The following is a 21,857-nucleotide window of genomic DNA, read 5'->3' on the forward strand; positions in this document are numbered from 1 at the left end:
TTCCATCCGTCTTCAATGTCTGCAAGTGCTATGACTGGTCACATTGAAGTAGCCCTGGTGGCCCTTTGGGCCTGTTAGATGGAGGGCTTGCCAAACACCAGCTAAGCCTGTGCCCTCTAGAATCTACTCCTGGGATCCACCCAGCAGCTTCTAGTTCCTGGTGCTGCTTCAGCCTCTTAGTTTGGTCCCAGCTGACTCCAGCATTCCCAGATCCATCTATGCCCACTCTGCCCACTCTCAGGGACCCATCTCCATGGAGAACACCTATCCTGGCTATCGGGCACTAATGAAGTCAAAGTATTGACAGCCAGCACCTCCCATGCACTATGTCCTCCTCTCTTCCCAGAACACCTCATTCTCCAAACATAGCATCCTGGCAGCTCCTCAAGTTCCTTCAGTGCTGACCCACAACTCACTTACTCTGTACCCTCGAATTCTCTGCCTCCACTGTATTTCATCCCAGCCTCCCACAGAGACAGGACTCTCCTCTGTAAAGTGTGGGACACTGAGCAGCAGGACTGTGCACACTCATAAAATATGTCACTTCCCTCCCTATTTGCATATGACTTGCTGGTGGCTTTGAAGCCTTCTGATTTCAGCTGTCAGACAGAAAGCCCCAGAATCCAGTAGTAGCTCAGTCCACGAGTCTGGGTGTCTCATCTGATCTTTAGTATATGTCAGGATCCTGAAGAAGTCGGCTCTAATGGCAGTTAAGGAATGGACTTGCCAGCAGAGTGAGGGCAAGCAGGCAAAGAGAGAAAATGTCTTTCTCCTTTATCTTTTAAGTAGGTTGGCACTAGAAGGTGTGGCCCAGATTTACTGTGGGTCTTCCCATCTCAAATGATCTAGACTTAGGGTGAGTCTTCCAATCTCAAGTGATATGCATTTTAAAGTGGGTCTTCCAAGTTCAAGTGGTATGGATTTAAGGTGGGACATCCTACCTCAAATTATCCTGTTAGCTAAATATCCCTCACAGGTATGCCCAGTGACTTGGGTTTATTTATAGTTAATTCCAGATGTAGTCAAGTTGACAACCGAGAATAGCCATTGCAGTGGCTTACAGAAAATTCTTTCAGCTCACTTCTTTGTACCATAGATTATTTTTTAAAGAGATGTGTATTAAACATACAACATCATTTACTAGAAATATCAAATTTATTAACAAAGATGTCATCAAATTCTCCCAGTGGAGAGTTATCTGTAAGCTCAGGGCCTGCCTGTCACAGAAAGGAGAGAAGCCTGGGAGAGAAGGCTAAGCATCCCAGCACTGAGCAGATTCCTTCATCCTGATGGAGTCAGAAGAGCAAAGATGGCTGGGAAGGGATGCTTTCCTCTCTGTGCCTTAGTGACATTAGTACCATGCTGTGTCTCTCACTCTGGGAGAGGCCAGTCCTTAGCAAACTCTAAAACAGGCAACAAAGCCAACAAGAACTGAAATTTGCCTCGACCGTGCATCGTGCTCTACTGAAGAGTTGTGTGTGTGTGTGTGTGTGTGTGTGTGTGTGTGTGTGTGTGTGTGTGTGCGCGCGCGCGCGTGTGTGTGTGGTGTGTGTGTGTGTGTGTGTGTGTGTGTGTGTGTGTGTGTGTGTGTGTGTGTGCTGGGGATGTGCCAGAGGTATGTGTGCTATGTATGCTGCGATTTGTGTGTGTGTGCTGGGGGTGTGCCAGGGGTATGTGTGCTATATGTGCTCTGTGTGTGTGTGTGCACACGCTTGGTGTGCTAGAAGTGTGTTTGTGTGTGTGTGCCAGGGATATGTATGCTATGTGTGAATGAGTGTATGTGTGTGTACACTGTGCGTGCGTGCGTGCGCGTGTGTGCGCGTGTGTGTGTGCACATGCCTATGTTTGCAGGTTTGTGTGGAGAGATTCTGGTGGAGGGGCACATGCATACATGTGTATACATGCATGTGGAAATCAGAGCACCACCTTGGGTGTCATTCTGTAACAGGGCCCTAGACCTTAGCACAAGTGACTCCATGATGGAAGTACCATTTAGTCCATAAAAACTCAGCACATATACAGCACCATCTGCAGACATAAAAACTAAAACAAAACCAAAAAAGTCCATAGTTGTAGAAAAGTCTCTAAATGTTCTAACTTTGCTGTTTGGCGTCTGTATTTCTGTTTCTGGCTAACTGTTCTTGTTAACTGAGGTGTATCAACCAGAGGTGTGGTTTTGTGCTTAAAAGTTTTCCCTAGAAAGACTTAGGGCTACACTGGATCCTGTGTAGTATCCTGCTAGCTAATAAAGACTTTCTATTGTTTAAACCTATGTCTGAGTGGTCTTCTCTAGTAGATATTCCATAATATTTCCTCAGGCATCTTTATTTGAGATGGGCTCTCTCATTAGCTTGGAGTTTCCCAAGCTGAGTTAGGTGAGTTAGGCTAGGTGGCCAATGAGCATTTCCTGTCTCCACCGCTCATCTCAGAATCGCCAAGATTTCGAGCAACACACCGAGCTTTTTATGTGGGCTCTGAGAAAGCTGCACTTGGGTCCTCACACTTCTGAGGCAAATGCTCTTCCAAAGAAGCTGTCACCCCAGGTCTCATAAAAAAAAAAAAATACCACTAACTCCACTTTCAGACCAGGCAATGCTGGTCATCCTGCCCAACGTTCTATGATTTTCCAGGGCAGCAGAGCTGACAAGTGGGACTGACGGCAGGCAGCCCACCTCCAGGCTGTGTACTCTGTCTCCTGCAGGATTTTATCCTGGGAACAGTGTCTGCCTGTGATTTGTTTCCTGAACTAAATGCAGGGTGGGCCAAAAGAATGAGGCAAGGATCCAGGTATCAGATCCCAGCTGGGTCTGGAGGGTTTGTTGCCATTTGCTTGGGCAGCAGAGGGCAGCAGAGATTGTGGGGCAAGAGCAAGTTCCCCTCTCACACTTCTGGCCAGCAAGCTACCACTTTAAGAACAAGGTCAGGCCAGCCATGCAGTCTCCTCTGAGGCAGAGAGAGCTGGGAACCATCCTTAGAATTCTAGAAGAAAGCAGAACCAAGACATCATAAGTCCCACAAGGAACTGGGGTGCCCAGGAGCAGCACCTCAGAACAAAGAGACCCTACTTCCAGTCGCCAGGGGGCCACCCAAGATGCTTGGGCCATCCCCACACCACACAGTTCATATGTTTCAGACCTTCCAGGAGCACAAAATCTGGCTGTACCTTGCCCTAAGACCCCTCTTGTTAATTTCTAAACACTTGGGCAGGACTAGCATCTAATTCTCAGAAAATGAACTTTAAAATTAAAATTAGGCAATACATTGCACTGTTATGTCCAAGCTGCTGACAATATGAAACATCTTAAATTAAGACACCATTAATTCACAGACATCAAAATTGTTTTATTGCCTCAAAACATCTGAAATGACTGGGATCAGAGCGGGGTTGGGGGTGGGAGGCATGAAATACAGCAGAGAAAACTATCAGGATAGCAGGAGCAGGGAGAAAAAAGCCACAAAGAAAATACCCTTGCATGGTTAAAGAACCACTCAAAAATAAATAAATAACTGGCTTGGAGCCGCTGGATTTGATATTTAACTCAGGCTTTGTTAAATAAGCAGAAAGCAGACTTTGTAAGTTTGTGATTCCTTCTTGAGGAAAATGTGATTTCTTATTTCCCCAGAGAGAAGCTTCAAGAATGCCAGCAGGCTTCTCTGATATCAAATGTTTCCCTGTTATTGTGAGTAAATTATATTTGGATCAAAATCAGATGGATTAAACTTAAAATACCCATGAGATTTTTCAAAACTACAAGGAAATATGTCATGTGCCCCAAAACAGCATTGCCATGTAACAGCCCTTTAGCGATATCTCCGAACTGGAACATCAGCAGGGAATCAAAATTCACCTGAGTTTTCCAGTTTCCTGAATTCAAAGTAACTCTGTAAGCCTAGACTGTTGCTTGTGGTTACTAAGATAGAAGTCTGCAAACTTTGGTGTCTTTAAAATTCTCCAAAATATGGCCCTTTTGATATTCAAGTAGAGAAAGGTGTGGTGCAAGGGCGGGGTGATCTCTTTTAAATTTTCTGGGAGAAACCCTAGTTTTTGTTTTTATCTGCAAAGTCTCCCTGGAATTAAAATAACAGCCAGGAAGAAGGAAACTGTAATGGAACACACACTGTCTCTCATGATGGGTGAAGGTCAGTATGAGTCTGGGCTTGGCAGCAGCCTCCCTAGATACACTGCCTCTCTCAGTGAAGGAGGGAGAAGCAGACAGCAGCTGTGTTCACAGAACCAGGCAGCAGCATAGTGGTGAGCCATCCCCCAACAGTCCTTAGGTGAATCTGTACATCTGAGAGGAGCCAGGCCCGGGGCTGGGCTCTTTCCCATAGCATCTCCAGAAACACCCACAGGAAGCTGTTGCCACTGTCTCCAGTTCAGAAAAGGGCAAACTGGGGCAGATTCAGCCAAAGTCACACAGCTAATGAGGCCGTAAAGAATGGCTCAAACACTGTCCAGAGGCCAAGTGCCTGTTTGTCCACTACACCAGCAACCCCCCACTAGAGCCCCTGAAAGGTTCAGGCATTATACTGGCCTGCCCCTGTTACCTGGCAGAATCCACTCAGGCAAGTACCCTGATCAGCCCAGGGTTCCATGGCAACTAAGTCAGCACACAGCTGTAAAGGACCCCTTTAAAAGACAGACCCCTGCCTACTTACTCTCTCTTCTCTTTGCTCTCTCTTGCTCTTCCTCTCTCTCTCTTCTCTTACTCTGTTTGCTTGCTCTCTCGCTCTCCCCCCCCTTTAATAAACTCTGTGGTTAATGTATCTCCTAGTTCATGTTCCATAGCACATGTCTTTAAGCAAGATCACAACAGCACCCAATTCTGGGACTGGAGAGAGGGTCTGGTCGGTATAGTGCTTGCCTCACTAATACCCATATTTAAAAAAAAAAAAAAGCCAGGCATGATGGCATGCTTATAACCATAAGGCTAGAAACTGCTGGATCCCTGAGCTTGCTGGCCAGCTATTCTAGCCTGCTTGGCAATCCCCAGACCAGTAAGAGACCCTGTCTCAAACAAGAAGAAAAAGGTAGATGCACCTGAGAAACGGTACTGGAGGTCATTTTATGGCATCCCAATATATGTGCACATACATGCGTACACAACTGTACACACGCACCTGTGTATACATAATACAAAGGGAATCCACTCCCAAGTATCACCCTCTATATGGACCAACCACTACGTGTGGTCATAACAAGTCCTGCAGAGCAGTAACGAGCAGGCACTGCTTCCAGCATCATACACTGTATCTGCAGCAGAAATGAGTCAAGAGAGTAAAGTGGTGCCCTGGGGAGAAGCCTATGAACAGCACTCAAGAAGTCAGCGAATGCAATAAATCCAGGGGCTCATATTGCCGTGTGGTCTCCCTGACAGTTCCTCCGGTGCTGATAAGCTTGCAAAGGTTCTGTGTAGAACTTGTTAAGTCATAAAATCATCTCTTGATTCTCAATCATAAAACAATGTCTATTTTATGTTAACACAGCCTTGGGGAGACTGCAGATAACTGCGGATCTTTCTAAAGATCCTTTCTGCAGTCTTCATTTTCTGCACCCACCAGTATGTCTCCGTATTTATAGAAAGACATCCCTTCCCCAGATAGTAAACACAAATAGTAACACAGGGGCTAAGAGCTCAGAGCTCTTCCAAATAACACTTTAGAAAAATCAGCCACTGGGCACATGCAAGCAATTAGAATCAAATATCTGTAAACAGATGACTTGGGCTACCTGGGAAGCTGGGAACAAAGCACCCTGTTTGTGATAACTCATTTGTACTAATATATATTGACCTGTGCACACAAACACAAAAGGAATTTTACCAAACAAACAAATTCCAAATTTAACATCACAGAGTCTAAGTGCAGTGGGGTTTTTTGTTTGTTTGGTTGGTTGGTTGGTTTTTGGTTTTTTTGCTTTTGTTTAACCCAAAGGTACTATGTAGTGTGACAAAGAAGAGGTGTGTAAGAGATCCAAACAAATGAGGCCTTACCAGACTTAGAAAACTAAAGTTTCACATATACATGCAAGCTAAGTCACTGTTATAAAGTTAAGCTTTGGTAAGATAACAACAAAGGACATCTCAGACAATAGGGCTGTAGGGGAAATGGACTGTGAAGAAAATAAGGGGAAAGTCCAACTGGGCTCACTGAAGGAAGAGAAATAAAAGGAGAATCAGAGATGAGGAGAGGGTGTCATCGAGAAGGGAAACAGGTGTGGAGAACAGACCAACAAGCTGCAATGGCATTGTGTGGAGAGTTATCTCTGCTAATTAACATCCAATAAGCACAAACTGCAATAGTTCATATTCCCGTGACTGAAGCATCTTCGCTCATTTCCTAACTTCCTAATGTCAGGCAATGCAAGAAACTCATCAAAGCTAAATGGAGTAACTTTCTCTTAGATAGCATAGTGGGGAGGGTGAGAGGGGAGACAAAGATATAATACATACTATTTAACAAATCCCTGCCTGCAGAACTCAGGTGTTGGGCCTAAAAAGGCCCAGACACAAGGCCTAGTGGAACTTCCTGAGCCTGGCTAGAGTTTGGCTACCTGTCTTTGGCCTGTCACTTCCACATGGGAGTGACTCAGCAAAACTGCCTCTGCCCAGCTACTGCTAATGTGGTGAAATATTATTGGCCCTTACACCTTACCCCATCCTGAGGTCCCCAACCACTTTCTCAATCCTATGTAAGTACCTGCCTGGTGTAATAAAATGAGATCCTGCTTCAACAAGTCTCCCCACTCAGTGTGGTTCTCTCCGTCAACTAGTGTTAGACCCCTGGAAAACTCAGGCCTCCCGGGTCTCAGCCCAGGACCACAGTCACCCCAATCACCAGGCGGTTTCGAAAGCTTGCTGCAAACTGCATGAGGCTTTATTGTTGTTTAACGAGCTAACCCCATGTTATCTGGGTCTTTCACAACGGATAGCTAGCAAAGACAGCTCAAAGGGGGCTGCATAGAGATCTTGTAGGGCAGTGTAAGGGGAGTGTCTAGGGGTACGCACAGGCTCAGGATTGGTGTGCCTCCAGGCCTGGAAGGCTTGCCCTGTGTTGATTGGCCAACTGGTTGTTATGGCCCATTGGCCCTCCCAGGGTGGTTGCTATGCTCCTCAAGTCATTGCTGTGCGCTTGTCCGTAAAGCACACCCAGAGCCGTAAAGCATAGCACCACCAGCTAACTTCTGATTGGTTCCTTGCCCACGAGGCAGGCACCTAACCTCTAGTGACCAAGGCAAGGTCAGAAAAGCACGTGTTCAGCTGTTATGGCTGCCGAAATGGGGAGCTGGTCCCTTCACTAGGAGGGGGGTCTGGGTCAACGACACTCACTATCCCGCTCAGCCCCAAGGAAGGACAGGCTGGACCAGCCCTTCCACAGCCCTACCTGCCAGAGGACCCAGCACTTGAGGCCACTGGACCCTTTCCAGTCACCAGAGTCCTGTGTCTTTTCAGTCTGCCAACACTCTGAAGGACAGCAATACAAACCAGTAACTCGTCTAGGGTGACAATCAGGTACAGTGTTAATATGAGTTTTTATGTCATAACCACCCAACATGCAATGCAAATACAGAGTGGAAGGGGCTTTGGGAGGCAGCTGCACCTCCATCCATCTCCCTGTGTTCCTTAGAGGCTACAGCCTGCCAATGACTTGGGTTCTAGGTCCATTCATCTATGGCATGAAACAGACGACATCAAATGAGCAAATAGCTGACTGCAAAGATGGGAGAGAAATCAGAAGAACAAGTCTCTAAAACTGTAAAGGGCTTCAAAGTCCCTTGCTTCAGATGCCCCAATGATAAATGCCTCCACTCAGGCTTTTAGGGTCAGATGGCCTCACTCACAGCTAACCGGTTCTGTCATTAGACTTCAGAAATGGGCATAGACAACAAAAACAAATAAGTGTGCATTGGTTTTAATACAGCTTGCTTTATAGAAAGATGGTAGAAGATGTTTGTGAAACACTCCCAGGGCGATGGCAGAAGGGAATGATTGCAAAACAGTACAGCAGAAACCTGGAGTCACAGCATGCTAAAGGGCATCATAGACATGACCTAGCCTCTTGGCTCCTAAGACTGAGGAAAGATACAGTATTGGAAGTTTCAGCATTGTAATAAGGCAAGAAAAAGAAATAAAGGGCACCCGGATAAAAACTGTATTTCCAGGTGACATGGTATCTGTATAGAAAATACCAAGAAGTTTCTAAAAATAGCATTTTTTTTAAATCCTAGAGCTAATAAGGGAGGCCAGCAAGGCTGAAGGTCCAGCGTCCCCAAACTCAGCATTCAAAAACTCATGTGTAGTATATATGTTAACATGAACACATGAAAACCAAAATTAAAGACTCATTAGCATTGGCAAACACTTCAAAGAACATTCAAAATTTAAGTTTGAACTTAAAAAACATGGTGAGTTCTATGCACTGGAAATAACAAAAACTAAAAACCAAGCCAAACCTGGATATATGTGAGACAAGCTGTGGCCCTAGACTGAAAGACACAGCAAAGTTATCAATTCTCTCCAGACTGATCCCTGGATTTAATGCAATTCCTGTAAAAATCCTAGCACAGATTTTTCTGTAGGCATGGGCAAGATTACTCTAAATTTTATCAGAAAAGCATAGGTCATCTATGAAACAAAGTATAATAAAGTGATAGGAGCTATTCCACCCAGCATTAAGGCCCCCTATGACTACAGTAAAAGAGACAGTGGGCACTGACAAAGACCTATAGGTCAGTGGGAACTCATAAAGACCAACAAACAAATCCTTACAACTATGGCCATGTGGTTTGTGATGGTTGTTTAATTTTTGAAACAGAATCTAGCTATGGAGCCCAGGCTGACCTGAACTCACTATATAGCCCAGGCTGGCCTTCAACTTACAATCCTGTGTTTGCCTCCTGCATGCTAGGATTCTGGGTGTGTGTGACACCATGCCCAGGGCTATATGATTTTTGAAATAAATACAAAAACAAATCAACAGAGATGCATTCAACAAATGTTGATGTAGTTCTTGAACATCTATGGGTCAGACAAAACTGTTGAGGAAGGCAGTGACCTGTACCCAGCCAATCTCCCCACTATGCTTCCTAAGGACAGACCTGGGACCTGAAATCCTTCTGTATAGCTGTGCCAGGATTATGCCTTATGTGACATAATGCAGCTTCCCATGCTGCAAGCTCAGCATGGAGAGATGGCTCAGCGTTAAGAGCACTGACTGTTCTTCCAGAGGTCCTGAGTTCAATTCCCAGCAACCACATGGTGGCTCACAACCACCTTGAATGAGATCTGGTGCCCTCTGCTGGCATGCGGACAGAAGACTGTATACATCATAAATAAATAAAATCTTAAGAGAGAGAGAGAGAGAGAGAGAGAGAGAGAGAGAGAGAGAGAGACCATGACACCTGCCCAACCCTACTATCTATCACCCTTTCACTGCAGCATGAAAATCAACTTCATAAACAAATTGCCCTATGTGGACAGCCAGGGGAGATCAGCTGGTTATGGAGACATCCATGTGCTCCTGAATTGATCTTGCTATGTCTCTGCTCCATAAAATAGGACATTATTCTACCTACTACTTAACTGTTGCATTGTACTTGGTGAGCCTGATACTAATTTGCAATGGGCAGTATGCAGATGTGTTCTGCTGGTGGTAAGCATGATGGTGGTCTTTGCTGGGATCTTCATCTGAGATTGACAACCAGTTTACAGTGCTCCACTTAACAGCATAAGCCCAGCTTCCACCCTAGCCTGAAGCAAAATCCAGTCAGAATTCATCATGCCTTAAATATAGAAATAAAACTAGAAAAAAGGCCAGGCGTTGGTGGAGCACACCTTTAATCCCAGTACTCGGGAGGCGGAGGCAGGTGGATCTCTGTGAGTTCGAGGCCAGCCTGGTCTGCAGAGCGAGTACCAGGATAGGTTCCAAAGCTACACAGAGAAACCCTGTCTCGAAAAACCAAAAAATAAAAATAAAAAAATAATTTAAAAAAAACTAGAAAAGGTTTAGAAACAATGCACAATGCACAGATCTTTCAGGCTGAGGCAAGGCAGTGTTCTTAAGCTTGACACAAAAAGCATACACCAAAACAGGACTCACCAAAACCACAAATCCTGCTGCAAAAGACCTTAGTAGAATGAAACCAAGCAAGCTACAGGCTCCCAGCATGCCAACCAGCTGACATAGTGGCACAGCGTCATCTACAGACATGTCAGGCACATTCACAGCACCCTGGGATGCAAATGGCTCAGGGGCATTTTTATTCTGGGTTTTTTTTGGGGGGGCACACTGGACAAACAGGCAGGGCCATTCCCCAAATCAGTACACTCAAGATTCTTTAGTTCAGGCTTCATTTTTTGGCTGTGAATTCCCTCAAAAAACTTTACTTCTGTGAAGCTTCCCTTTGGGTACCTCTCTCCAAAGAACGGTTTTTTAGTAGGCCAAAGAAGAACTGGCACCCTCATGTGAACAATGTTTTTCCTAACTGTTAGCAAGGCATTTGACCCAAGCAATCTATCAATTACCTGACAGTACATAAAAATATTTTTAATCAAAAGTAGAATATGAAAAACTTACAAAGGCTAACTCAACACTGACATCACTTTACTACAGTAATGTTAAAATTTCCTTTTAGTATGCATTCCAGGGGACATCCTCTGTTCCTCAGTATTATTATTCATCTTCATAAGTGTAATATCATCAGGACATCTCCAGCTTTACTACAGTCAGCCTTTGCTATTGTATAGTGTGAATTTAACAAACTCATTCAGGAAGAGTAGAAGATCAGAAACAAACCCCACTGTGAAACTCCAGACATCCACACAAAGCCTATAAAAATATAAGGAAATTCAAGCCAGGCATGATGGCTCATGTCCATAAATTCCAACACTGAGGAGGCTGAGGCAGGAGGATCACTGTGGTCTCAAGACTAGCCTGAGCTACACAGTGAGTCTGGGGTCAGCCTAGACAACAGAACAAGGCTTTGTCTCTCATCCCCCAAAAAAAAAATAAGTAAATATAGAAAGACAGGAAAAGGAAGGAAGGACTGATAAAGTCATATATACAGCCCATGTCCTCCTCACGATGGTAACAACTTTGTCACCTGTCATGACAGGCCCAGCTTACAGAGAAGATTTCACCTGACCCCATATCAAATATCAAGAACCAACACTGTCACACATCTCACCAAAGGGAAGAATACTAACACAGAACATGGGGTAAGTCAGTAGCTGGAATCCAAAAGTCTAGCTATGCCAGCAGGGCACTGTCAGCAGGCTCCGGGTTCAGAAAACACAGGAACAAACATATCTCAGACTGAATGCCAAACAAAGGCAGAAAGTCTACCTTCTCCACAAAGAGAAACACTGGAAGAAGGGCCAGTGAGAGAGGTGGGGAAGCTAGACACACAGCCCCTCCTGTGGGAAAGTGGGTTCGGGGACTGAGGGTGGAGTCACAACAGCACCACACATCCTGTTACAGCAAGACCTGCACATGCTACGGATGTTAGGAAATGGAAAAGCAGAGCATTCAAATGATGCTGTGTGGACTTGAGGAGCCACACAAGGGTGAGAAGCCAGGCATCAGGATGAGAAGAGAAAGTGCAGGACAGGGAAGCATGATGCAGCCACACTCCCGCCTCCCACCGCCATTTAGATTGAACCATGACAAGGAGATGGACATACAGTAAAATAACTGAACGGCAACACGATGGCAACCCTGTGCCCTCTGGGAATTCCACTGTGCTCAGCCTCCAAAGCAGCCTAGAACAGCCTGTCCCATGAAGCCAGTCCTGCGCTAATTCCCTGAGCTAGGGAAGGGGATGCAGCAGGCCAATAAACTGTCATGTGTCAGGACAAGTGGCATGATCCACTCCTACCATGCATATTTCTAACTAGGTGCAGAAATTCTATACAGCCAGTAAGTTTTCCGATGTGGTGTACAATCCAGTACCTTGGAGCCCGGCAACTCAACACCCTGTCTGTCTGGACTTCTTCAGTCCAGCTTTCCACATTGCTCATCCTGACAGGTGTGAGTGTGCAAGCAATAGCATGTATGCACAGGTGTGTGTGCGCGAGCGTGTGTGTGTGTGTGTGTGTGTGTGTGTGTGTGAGAGAGAGAGAGAGAGAGAGAGAGAGAGAGAGAGAGAGAGAGAGAGAGAGAACAACATTAGGTGTCTTCCTCTATCAGCCCCATCTTATTTTGGGGAACAAAGTTTTTCACTAAATGTGGAGTTCACTGATTAGCTAGACTAGCTGGCCAGCTAAACCTCAGGATCCTCCAGTCTGTACTTCCCAAGTACCGGGATTATATGTGTGCAATGCCACATCCGGATTTTTACATTGGTCCTGGGGATCTGAACTCATGCCCTAACACTTGTGTAGCAAGCAGCTTCCCCACTGACCCACATCGTCAGCCTTCACTGTGGCATTTCTTGACTACCTGCCAGTCACCATGATCTATCTCATGTATGTGCTTTCTTACTCCTCACACTATTCCAGGTGGCTCCTCCCACACAGCGTGTTATTCAACAAATAACCATTGTCCCACAGTGTCCCAGGAATTCCTTGTCCCAGGACCAAGGAATAAAACAACCCCTGCCCTTGAGCAGTTTGCTGTCTAGCACTATGTGTTCACACACAGAGCTATGGTGGTCTCTGACCCAGAAGCAACTTACAAGGGAAAAAGCTAGAGGAGCATCTTCAAGAAGATTTACAATGCCTCTCCCACCCTCACCACACACTGACAGCCCAAGGTCACCTCCTGAACAATTCAGTATTTCAGCCATCATCAGAGGAACCACAGTTTTAATTAGCTCAGGGTGGCAGGACCAGACAGACAGGGTTTCTTTCTGGGAAAGGGGCTGATCATCTACTGGTAGCCCCTGGGGCCCATGGTGAGGCAGAAACAGAGAACACCTCAGCAAAGAGGTGTTCTCTGCACTTGCTGAGGCCTGAGATCTATTCACTCCTCCAAACCTGTGCCTGGCCTACTGCTTCTCCACCCATCCAGGCTCCCAGAAGTCACTACGGGTGTCCTAGCCCTCCCTTCTCCAAGCATTTCCCCTTGCTCCACTCCAAGTAGAGATGCAGGTCCAGGCCAGTTGATAATACTAAGGTAACCCCCTGACATACACATACCCCGCCCCCACTGTAGGTGCTTAGGGTTCAGAGATGGAGGACCTACCCTTCATCCTGGCCAAAAGTGAAGTTTACCATGTGGGGGTATAAAAAGAAACTGGCTCAGATCCATCACCAATGCTGGGGCAGCAACTTAGAGTGCATGCCCCAGACAAAGGGTTGGCTGCTTTGGCATCCCTGAATCCCAGTGCTCACATGATGAGCACTTGAAAAGCCACCTTTTTTGTATTTGTTTTCAGACATTAACCATTCTCTGCCCAGTATCCATAAGCCATAACTGAATGTTTGGTGTGGGCACCCTCCTTTGTAATGCACTATAGATCTGAGCATACATGGCTTCAGTGACACATGGCTTCTCTCCCTGGGAGCTCATTACCGCATACAGAGAAAAGGCACAGATTTGGTAACTGGGCAGCAGAGCATCTAAGAAGCAATGAAAGAGTGGATGGGAAGGAGTCTGGGGTAGCTCACGGAGGGTCTGCCCAGTGGAGTTGAAAGCAGTCACTTAGGCCCTAGGGAGGAGGGACTGGTTTACAGGAGAAACAGAATTCAAGCCAGACAAATTTTGAAGAAAGAGTAAAATAAGGAATAGTGAGAAATAAAACACTTTACCTATGCAAGCATTTAATGAAGAAATAAATCAGAAGATCAGAGTAGTAATCCACAAGGATACAGTCACGTGGGCGAGCACAGAGGCAGAACACTGAATCCTGTCAGGCAGAAGATGGGCTCCGTGGGGGCCTGGTGGGAAAAGAGGCTGGGGAGGGAGGTAGAGATCAGAAGGTGGGAGGTGGGAAATGCCTTTCCCCAGCGGGGGTGGCAGGGAAACAGAAGGTTCTGGAAGAAAGCATAAAACAATCTAAGAGCTCTGGGCAGGATGCGAGGAGAAAAATAACAGTTCTGCGTCCTACAATTTAGAAATTAATCACACACTAGGGAATTTTTTTCTAAAAGGAGAACAGCTTCCTATCGTTTTCTTTTTAAAAAATCTATGTACACCCGTCACATAAAAGGAACACATAATGCCTTCTACACCACGGTGGAAGGAATCCGTCCCCAAAGGTCCTTCCTTTGTATAAATCATGCCACCACAATCGACGATTCAATAAAAATGAATATTTATGAAATGTAAAATGACTTGGATTAACTTATTCCAATTTCACTCTCTAAATTTAGATTTTTTTTAAATCACGCCAAAATGTAGATTTTTGATTACAAAAGCAAGTTGGGGGGGGCAGGGAATATATATATATATTATATATATATATATATATATATATATATATATATTTGACAAGAAAAAGAGAGCAATTTTTTTTTAAGTTGAAGTATGACAAAGGATGACAGAACGGTGGCTGGTTGGGCTAAAAACAACCGTACTATCTTCAAAGTAGCTGTTTAATTCAACAACAAAGCCACATTAGACAAAGCAAGTTGTTTAAAACAACACAAAGTATAAACCCTAAATAGCCCACCCACCCTCATTTCATGGCACAGCCCAAACCCAGCCTTTCCTTTCTTAGCTATCCTTTCCAAGCTTCCTCAGGCATATGGACTGTTAGCTTGCTCCCCGTCCACACAAAAGTCAGAATGAGGCTCTGACATGGCCTTTGCAGCTACTGTATCTTGGCAATTTCTCTGTTCCTAGAGATGCCCTATCTTTTATGCCTCCGTGCTGTATCCTTGAGGCTGAACCATCACTGGTTTAACTAGCCCCTGTTGATGGGCACCTGTGATGCTTCCAATCTCTGTCTACTGCAGATGAAGCTCCAGTGAACAGCCTGGTGCAGTCCTCATTTGGCATGTGTGTGAGCAAATCTGGAAGGCAAATTCCCAGAAATTGAATTCCTGAGACCGAAGGTAAATGTGCATTTAAATTTTTGGTAGATGCAGCCAAGTTGTCTTCTATAAGAGTGGAACCAGCTGACATCCTCTAACAACACACAAGAGTGCATCTCTCTCTCTCTCTCTCTCTCTCTCTCTCTCTCTCTCTCTCTCTCTCTCTCTCTCATTCCCCTCTCTCTCCCAACTGACAGAATGGATCATTGTTTCTGGATGTTTGCCAATCTGGAAAAAAAATCTTGTATTTGCATTTTCCTCACTGAGTGAACTTGAGTGTCTTTTTATGTGTTTAAGAACCAACTGTACTTCGTTGGGGGTAAATTGTTCAAAACCTCTGCTTGATTTGTAATCATTGCTAACATTATTCTTACTTATTTCTAGAAGCTTCTGCCCTATTGGGGAAACTAGTCCTTGCCTTTTGGTACATGTTGTTGTACCCTAGGCTGTCTTCTGACTTTGCTTCTGTGATTTTTGTCACACAAAAGTCTTTTTAAAAAAAATTATTTAATGTGTATGGATATTTTGTCTGCTTGTAAGTCTGTGCACTGTATGCATGCAGTGTGCGTCCAGGGGCCAGAAGAGGATGTTGAGCCCCTTGGTACTGTAGTTACAAATTATTGTGAGTCACCATGTGGGTGCTGGGAACTGAGTCCAGGTCCTCTGGAAGAGCAACAAGTGCTCTTAACTACCAAGCCATCTCTCTGGCCCCACACAGACTTTTAATGTGATCTGATTATCAGTTTCTTGATTTTTCTACCTGTGAGTGCAAAGGCCTTCCTCACACAATTATAAATAAATTCTCCTTTTCTCATACTCATTGTTTCATTTTTTGCTTTTAACTAAAGAGAGGAAGCAAGGTATTATATACTGGTGATCTCAGCATTCAGTTTGCTCTTAATTATAGAGAGCAAGCAAGGTGTTATACACTGGTAATCCTAGCACTCCGTTTGCTCTTAACTAAAGAGAGCAAACACAGTATGTTATACTGGTAATCCCAGCACTCAGGAGATGCAATGGGAAGATTGCTGCAAACTTGGATTATACAGTGAGTTCAAGACCAACCTGAGATAAACATTAAAATTATATCAAAACCAGCATACACACATGCATGCATACATACATGGGAAAAGAGTGGTTATATCAGAAACTCTAGGGCATAGTGCATATACCAGCCCACTGTATGACCTTGGATAAGTTATTTAAACTCCCTAGCCTGTTTTCACATCCATGATGAAGATAATGATGGTTAATGAATCACCACATTATTGTGAAAATGAAATGTATTAATGTAGTTTCCCATGGTACCTGGGTTGTAATACACCAAAAGTGGGGGCTGTTACTATCACATCTGCTTGGGATTTTGATGGGGAATGTACTTCTGTGTATGTTCATCTTATTGATTGTTGAATAAAGTAGTTTGGTCAATGAGGCAGCAAGTTAGACAGGATTAGGAGCCAAGGAGAATTCTGGGAAATGTAGTAAAGTAGTAGTGATCCAGACAGGAAGTGACATAGCAGAGAGACTCATATTTAAGCAAGGACAAGCAGGAAATGGTTCCTTTCCCCTTCACTCTTCTTCCTGCTCTCTGCTCTGAGCCATCATGTGATCCCAGGGATGAGGACGCTAGCAGAAGGCATCCGATAAGATGTGGGGGACTAAAGTATTTCTGCTATGGAATTTTCTGAGATCCAGCCTTGGGTTGCACTAAACATGGAGCACCAGAAAGCTCCGGCCCACTATTGTATTGTTAATGCCAGCAAGGCTACTATTGTCTACCATGGCCTCAGGGTAATATGCCTCCTAATTTGCATATCTATGCACCTAAGCATCTGAATAGGCCTGCACCTGGGCAGGGAGATCAGAGGTGTGTGAGTAACTTGTGAGGATGGAAGGTTAGGAGTTAGGGGCCAGAGCAGAAAGGGAACAAAGAGGGAAATGGTTCTCCCGTGGTATTGGCAGGATGGTTAAGAAACACCAGAAAAGATGGCTAATAAAGAAATGACTCTAGTTCTATAATATGGAACTGAGAGCTCTCTGAAGATGACAAGATGCCTGTGTTTGATCTTTATCGCCGTTGGGTTGCTGGGAGCTTCCAGGTCCACACACCCCGACTCAGGCTGACCCTCATGGCTGTCGTGGGTTAAAGCTGAGACAAGCCGGGTCACAACAATAAGTCTTATAAAATATATAGATTCATAATAATTAAGACTGAGCTAGCAGATGAGAAATCCTAGTCATTGGCCAAGCAGTGTTTATACCAAATATATTATTTTGTACCTAATGTATTATTTTGGCCATCCACGTGGCAGGCAGAACTCAAGCGGGTGGCGGAGTAACAGGATTTAACTTTTTTTAAGGGGTGATGACCAAAAATAGCATCAGTCTAACCCACAAGACCCCCTAGCTGTCCCAACACCATTTTCCCCACAGACCTGAGATACCGATTTACCATATATCATATTCCTATATGTACCTAAGAGCTCCTGATTTTTCCTCCTTCCTTTGTATCTCTCTAATCAATTGCCTAATCAGTCTGCACGCTATCATATAAACAATAACAGTTACCCAAGCCAGTCTCCTCATGTTTCCATCCATTCGAGGTGGCCCAGAGAAATGAAATATTAAAAAGGCTTGAAGGTTTGAATCTTACCTTCTTATAAAATGGAAATCTACCACTAGGCTGCAGTTGATAAAAGGGTACAACTGTCTTGCAGAATACAAAGAAGGACGGACTGAAGCTAACATGACAAGGTTAGCCCCAAAAGCATCCGGTGATAGTACACAGATGGAACTAGATAAAGCACCCCTAAACAGGTAGACCTTGTCATCTAAAGGGGGGCACATTGGCCACAGAGCTTTTGATACAATCTGGTACAGTTAACAACAGACTTAGAGATGATACAGAGGCATGAAGAGAGTTGAAGATGCAATATAAAAGAATATAACTTTGGAACTAGGAATATGCAAAGTCCATAACTTTCAAAGACATGGTCACCAACACTCACTAGATACAGTAAGACACACTGTTGCTGGAACCAAGGGCAAACCTAAGCAAATTCTCTAGCCTCCCTTGCTTACTTTAGACCCCTCCCCACCAGAGACCCTCCAGCCTGCCATGTGGGTGGGAGACACAATACAAGATGGCTGCCTGTGCTCCCCTTTTCACTTGACTTTAAAAATCACTGATTTTGGAGGCTGTGCAGCTGCATGACATATTAGAAGTCTCCTCCCATTTTGCTGCAGATAACGCCTGTGGTGACAGCTGCTGTGTTTATGGCTTCAAACAAAAATCAGCCTCACATCCTCCATGTTGTATTCAACCACATTTCTACTTTGCCGGGGCACTTAAGAAATGTTTGTCTGAACTGAGGAGCACAAGGTTAATGGCTTAGCAAAATCTCCTAGCCTCTCCCCTCCCCCTTCAAGTCTGAAGAGATCAAGATAAGATATTTTCACTGTCTACAAAAGCATCCAATGGCCTTGTGATTACGTGCCAGGTGAATGGATCACCGGCCACCCGATTAATGACGCCCACTCCAAACTATCAGAGAAACCTCTCTCCTGGACCCTCTCTGACTGAAGATAAACGGACCCTAAAAAACCTGTGCTGGGTTAAGACAGTTTACCAGGCCACCTTCTGGTTTTGCCAGCTTACCAAATAAATCTACTAATCCCCAAACACTCTCTCTCGCAAATATTAGGGTCCCTTTACAAGTGGGTAGTAAATAAGCTTGGATTCTATACCCAGGCCAGCGAGAACCTGTCAAGGATGAATACCCCCAAGAGTGGAGGCTAGAAATACTACAATAGGGCTGACAAAGCTTAGCAGGTAAAGGCGATTTCCCACCAGCCCCACAATCTTAATTCTACTCTGAGTCCTAAGTGGTACAAAGAGAAAACTGAGTCCCACACTTAATCAGCTGATCTTCCCACGTGCACCGGGAGCTTAAGTGTGCACGCACAGATACCTCCAGGAGGCCTCATCCAAAGAACAAGCAGTTCGTGCAAACCGAGGAGAAAGCCCAGCAAGCCCATGAAATAATTAGAAACTGGGAAGGATTCTGGCAACCAGCTCTGGCCTAAAATTCCACTTCAAAACATAAGTTCGCATCATTAGATCTCCCTCCTGCACTTCCTGAGAACAGGCAATAACAGGACTCTCCTGCGGGCCTAGGTGAGGATGGAGACTATGGCAGGGCTCACACTGCACTCTTCCTAGCTCCAAATATGGAGCTGCAAGCTTGCAGCCCAGCTAGGTCAGATCCCAACGCTACATTCTTTCAGCGCACCTTGTTTTGTCCTAAGAGGCTCAAACAAAGAGAAGCACTGAGACAGGAGACTGCCCCACTGAACGCCCACCCCTCACGGACGTTGGGGGAGGGGGGCGAACGGGGGGGGGGCTGCCTCTCCGCGCACGCGCAGACCCCGACCTGGGACCCGCCCGAGGCCCCAAGCGGCTTCTTCCGGGAGTTGTCCTAGCGCAAACTCAGTGCGCATGCTCAGCGCTCGTGCCGTCCTACCTGCCACGGGGATCGGCTCCGCGCGGCCGGGCAAGGCTTCCTGCGCGCTGATGACCTTCGAAGCAGAGTCGCCCATCCTCGTTGCCGGGATGGGGCTGGAGAGGAGCTGGAGAGCCCTTCTGGCGGCAGAGAGCATGGGCGGCGTGTCCCTCCCGCGGGCCGACCTCCAGACCTGGCTGTCTGTGAGGGACAAAGTTTCCTGAGTACGAGAAGTGGCTCGGGCCAAAAATTATGCTGGCTGGGCGCCACTGCGGGGTGTTAAAGTTCCTGCCGTTTCACTACCTCCGCGGCCGGTGTTCCGGGCGCCCAGGAAGGGTTTAGCCAAGCAGGGTTTCCAGAGTGTTTCTCATGCTCCGTCAACCACAAAGCAGAAAAGGGAAGTCAGTGTGTGCATAAAAAAGCAGCAGCGAGCTAGAAGAAAGGCAGACTGACTGTAAGAGGATGGGCCCCTAGGAAATGTGTCTGCTTCTATTGGAACCGCCTGGATAAGTCGAATTGACCCAAAGCACAATCCTCAACACCACAAAGGATTACTTAACGCAACGTGAAATATATATACATATGTGTACATGTATTATAAAATATATGTAATATGTGTGTAAATACATTCTTCGGCCCATAAAATAGAGGATGCAGGCACAAATAGGTTATTAACGCTGTTTAGGTGAAGTTAATGGTGCAGTCGGATCAGTCTTCTGAAATCATGAGAGAGAGTATTCCTAGAACAAATCACGCCTTAATCTTTAGGTGACTAGGGCCAGATGAGTGACTTGAGACCTCCGTCTATGAGATTTTGGTTTACACACGCTGCCAAAATGGGCGGATAGTCTCGTATGAAGGAAGGAACAGGATTAGCACCCACAGGGATTTGAAGCTTTGAACCTAAGCTCCTCCGTGGGTTTAGTTACCACTTTGTGTTCATGTGGGGCTGTAATAGAAGGACTGGAGGATTAGCGTGCTGTATAGAATGTTGCCAGACACACAACGGTAAACAGATTAAGGTGTTTACCTTATATTGTAGAAGTCCCCTGGGCCAACTTGTTTCAACAGTTTACTTTTGATTTGTCTTTGCTATGAAATTATGTCAAGCAGGTTCTTTCTGCAAAGCCTTGGCTGAAATCATCCCAATGCGTTCCTTCCAGGCTTGAAGGGGGCCTGGTCACTAAAGAGAAAAAAAGAAAGTCCGCCAAAGAAAATATGTTGTACTTTTAATGTATTGCCTTTTGATACATTCTGACTTGCTTTTTCTGAGTTGTGGTTGATGGAACATGGGAAACATGCAAGAAATACTGCGTAATTAAATACTGTGACTGTGTAACGGAAGAATTTGTAATGGTAAGGGAAACCACTTATGCAATGTTAGGTAACCCAGAACCACAGTCCATAAACATTTAGTATATAAGATTTATAAAAACAACAACAACAACATCAACAACAAAAAGGCATTCCTACTTACCCACTAAGGGAAAATGAGAAAAATAAATAAATAAAAGCAATGTTTAGAATTTTATTGTCCAGAGTAGTGAGATCCTACTAAAGTTTCTCTCCTGCCTTTTGGTCCTGGAAATCCAACTCAGATCATCAGGCTTGGTGGTAGGCTCCTTTACCTGCTGAGCCATCTCTCTAGTCCCACTTTAAACATTTTTAAGTGTTCTTTGTACATTATTTAAGTGTTCTCAAGGACCCTAATGGTTATGCTACACACATGAAGGAAAAAAGTATCTCGATTTCTTTAAAGTTTCCTTTAAACAATGGTTTCTTCCCCCATTTACCAAAATAGCTGTGATAGCTGAGTTGTTTGTTTGCCTGTTTGTTCATTAAGAAGTCTCTTTATATAGCCCTGGCTAGCATGGAATTCACAGAGATCCACATGCCTCCCAAGTCCTAGGATTGAAGGTGTGGGCCACCATACTCAACCTCTATGTTTCCTTTTTTTTTTTTTTTTTTTTGAGGAGAAAAATAATTATGGCATTTTCGAAGCTAAGCCTTTCTTTCCTTCAGATTCTCCAACTACTTACTTCTGAGTTACCCTCCATGTTTTCTGACATGTGCTGATTTATCGTTCCTGTAATTATACTCAGGCTTTCTGACAAAGTCTAATGATTTATATCCTTTGAGACACAGTCCACACATTCTCTTTGGAACAACAAAGAATCTCAAAACAAAACCAGTTCAAGAAAACAAGATTATTTCTCTTAAGTGTGTCAACCTAGAATAAAACAGTCTTCCACTAAGCAGGGCATTGGCTCTTCTTCCATAGTGAGTGGGCTAGAGAAAGCTCACACTCTTTCTTCTGGGACCTTAGTCTAGTCCCAGAACCCACATAAAAATGCTGGGCATTGTAATTGAGGGCACAGTG

At 44.9% G+C, this 21,857-nt stretch overlaps 1 protein-coding gene across 1 annotated transcript in view; it reads right to left on the reverse strand.

The window, feature by feature from the left end:
• Positions 1-19,835, reverse strand: part of Msra (methionine sulfoxide reductase A) — a 328,455-nt gene extending 308,620 nt beyond the window's left edge. Inside the window, exon 1 of the mRNA XM_027390343.2 lies at positions 19,499-19,835. Within this exon, the coding sequence (XP_027246144.1) occupies positions 19,499-19,634 (136 nt within the window). The 5' untranslated portion in view covers positions 19,635-19,835. The remainder of the gene's footprint in view (positions 1-19,498) is intronic.
• Positions 19,836-21,857: the final 2,022 nt, after the last annotated feature.

The sequence above is a fragment of the Cricetulus griseus genome (genome assembly GCF_003668045.3).
Source record: "Cricetulus griseus strain 17A/GY chromosome 1 unlocalized genomic scaffold, alternate assembly CriGri-PICRH-1.0 chr1_1, whole genome shotgun sequence".
NCBI lineage: Eukaryota > Metazoa > Chordata > Mammalia > Rodentia > Cricetidae > Cricetulus > Cricetulus griseus.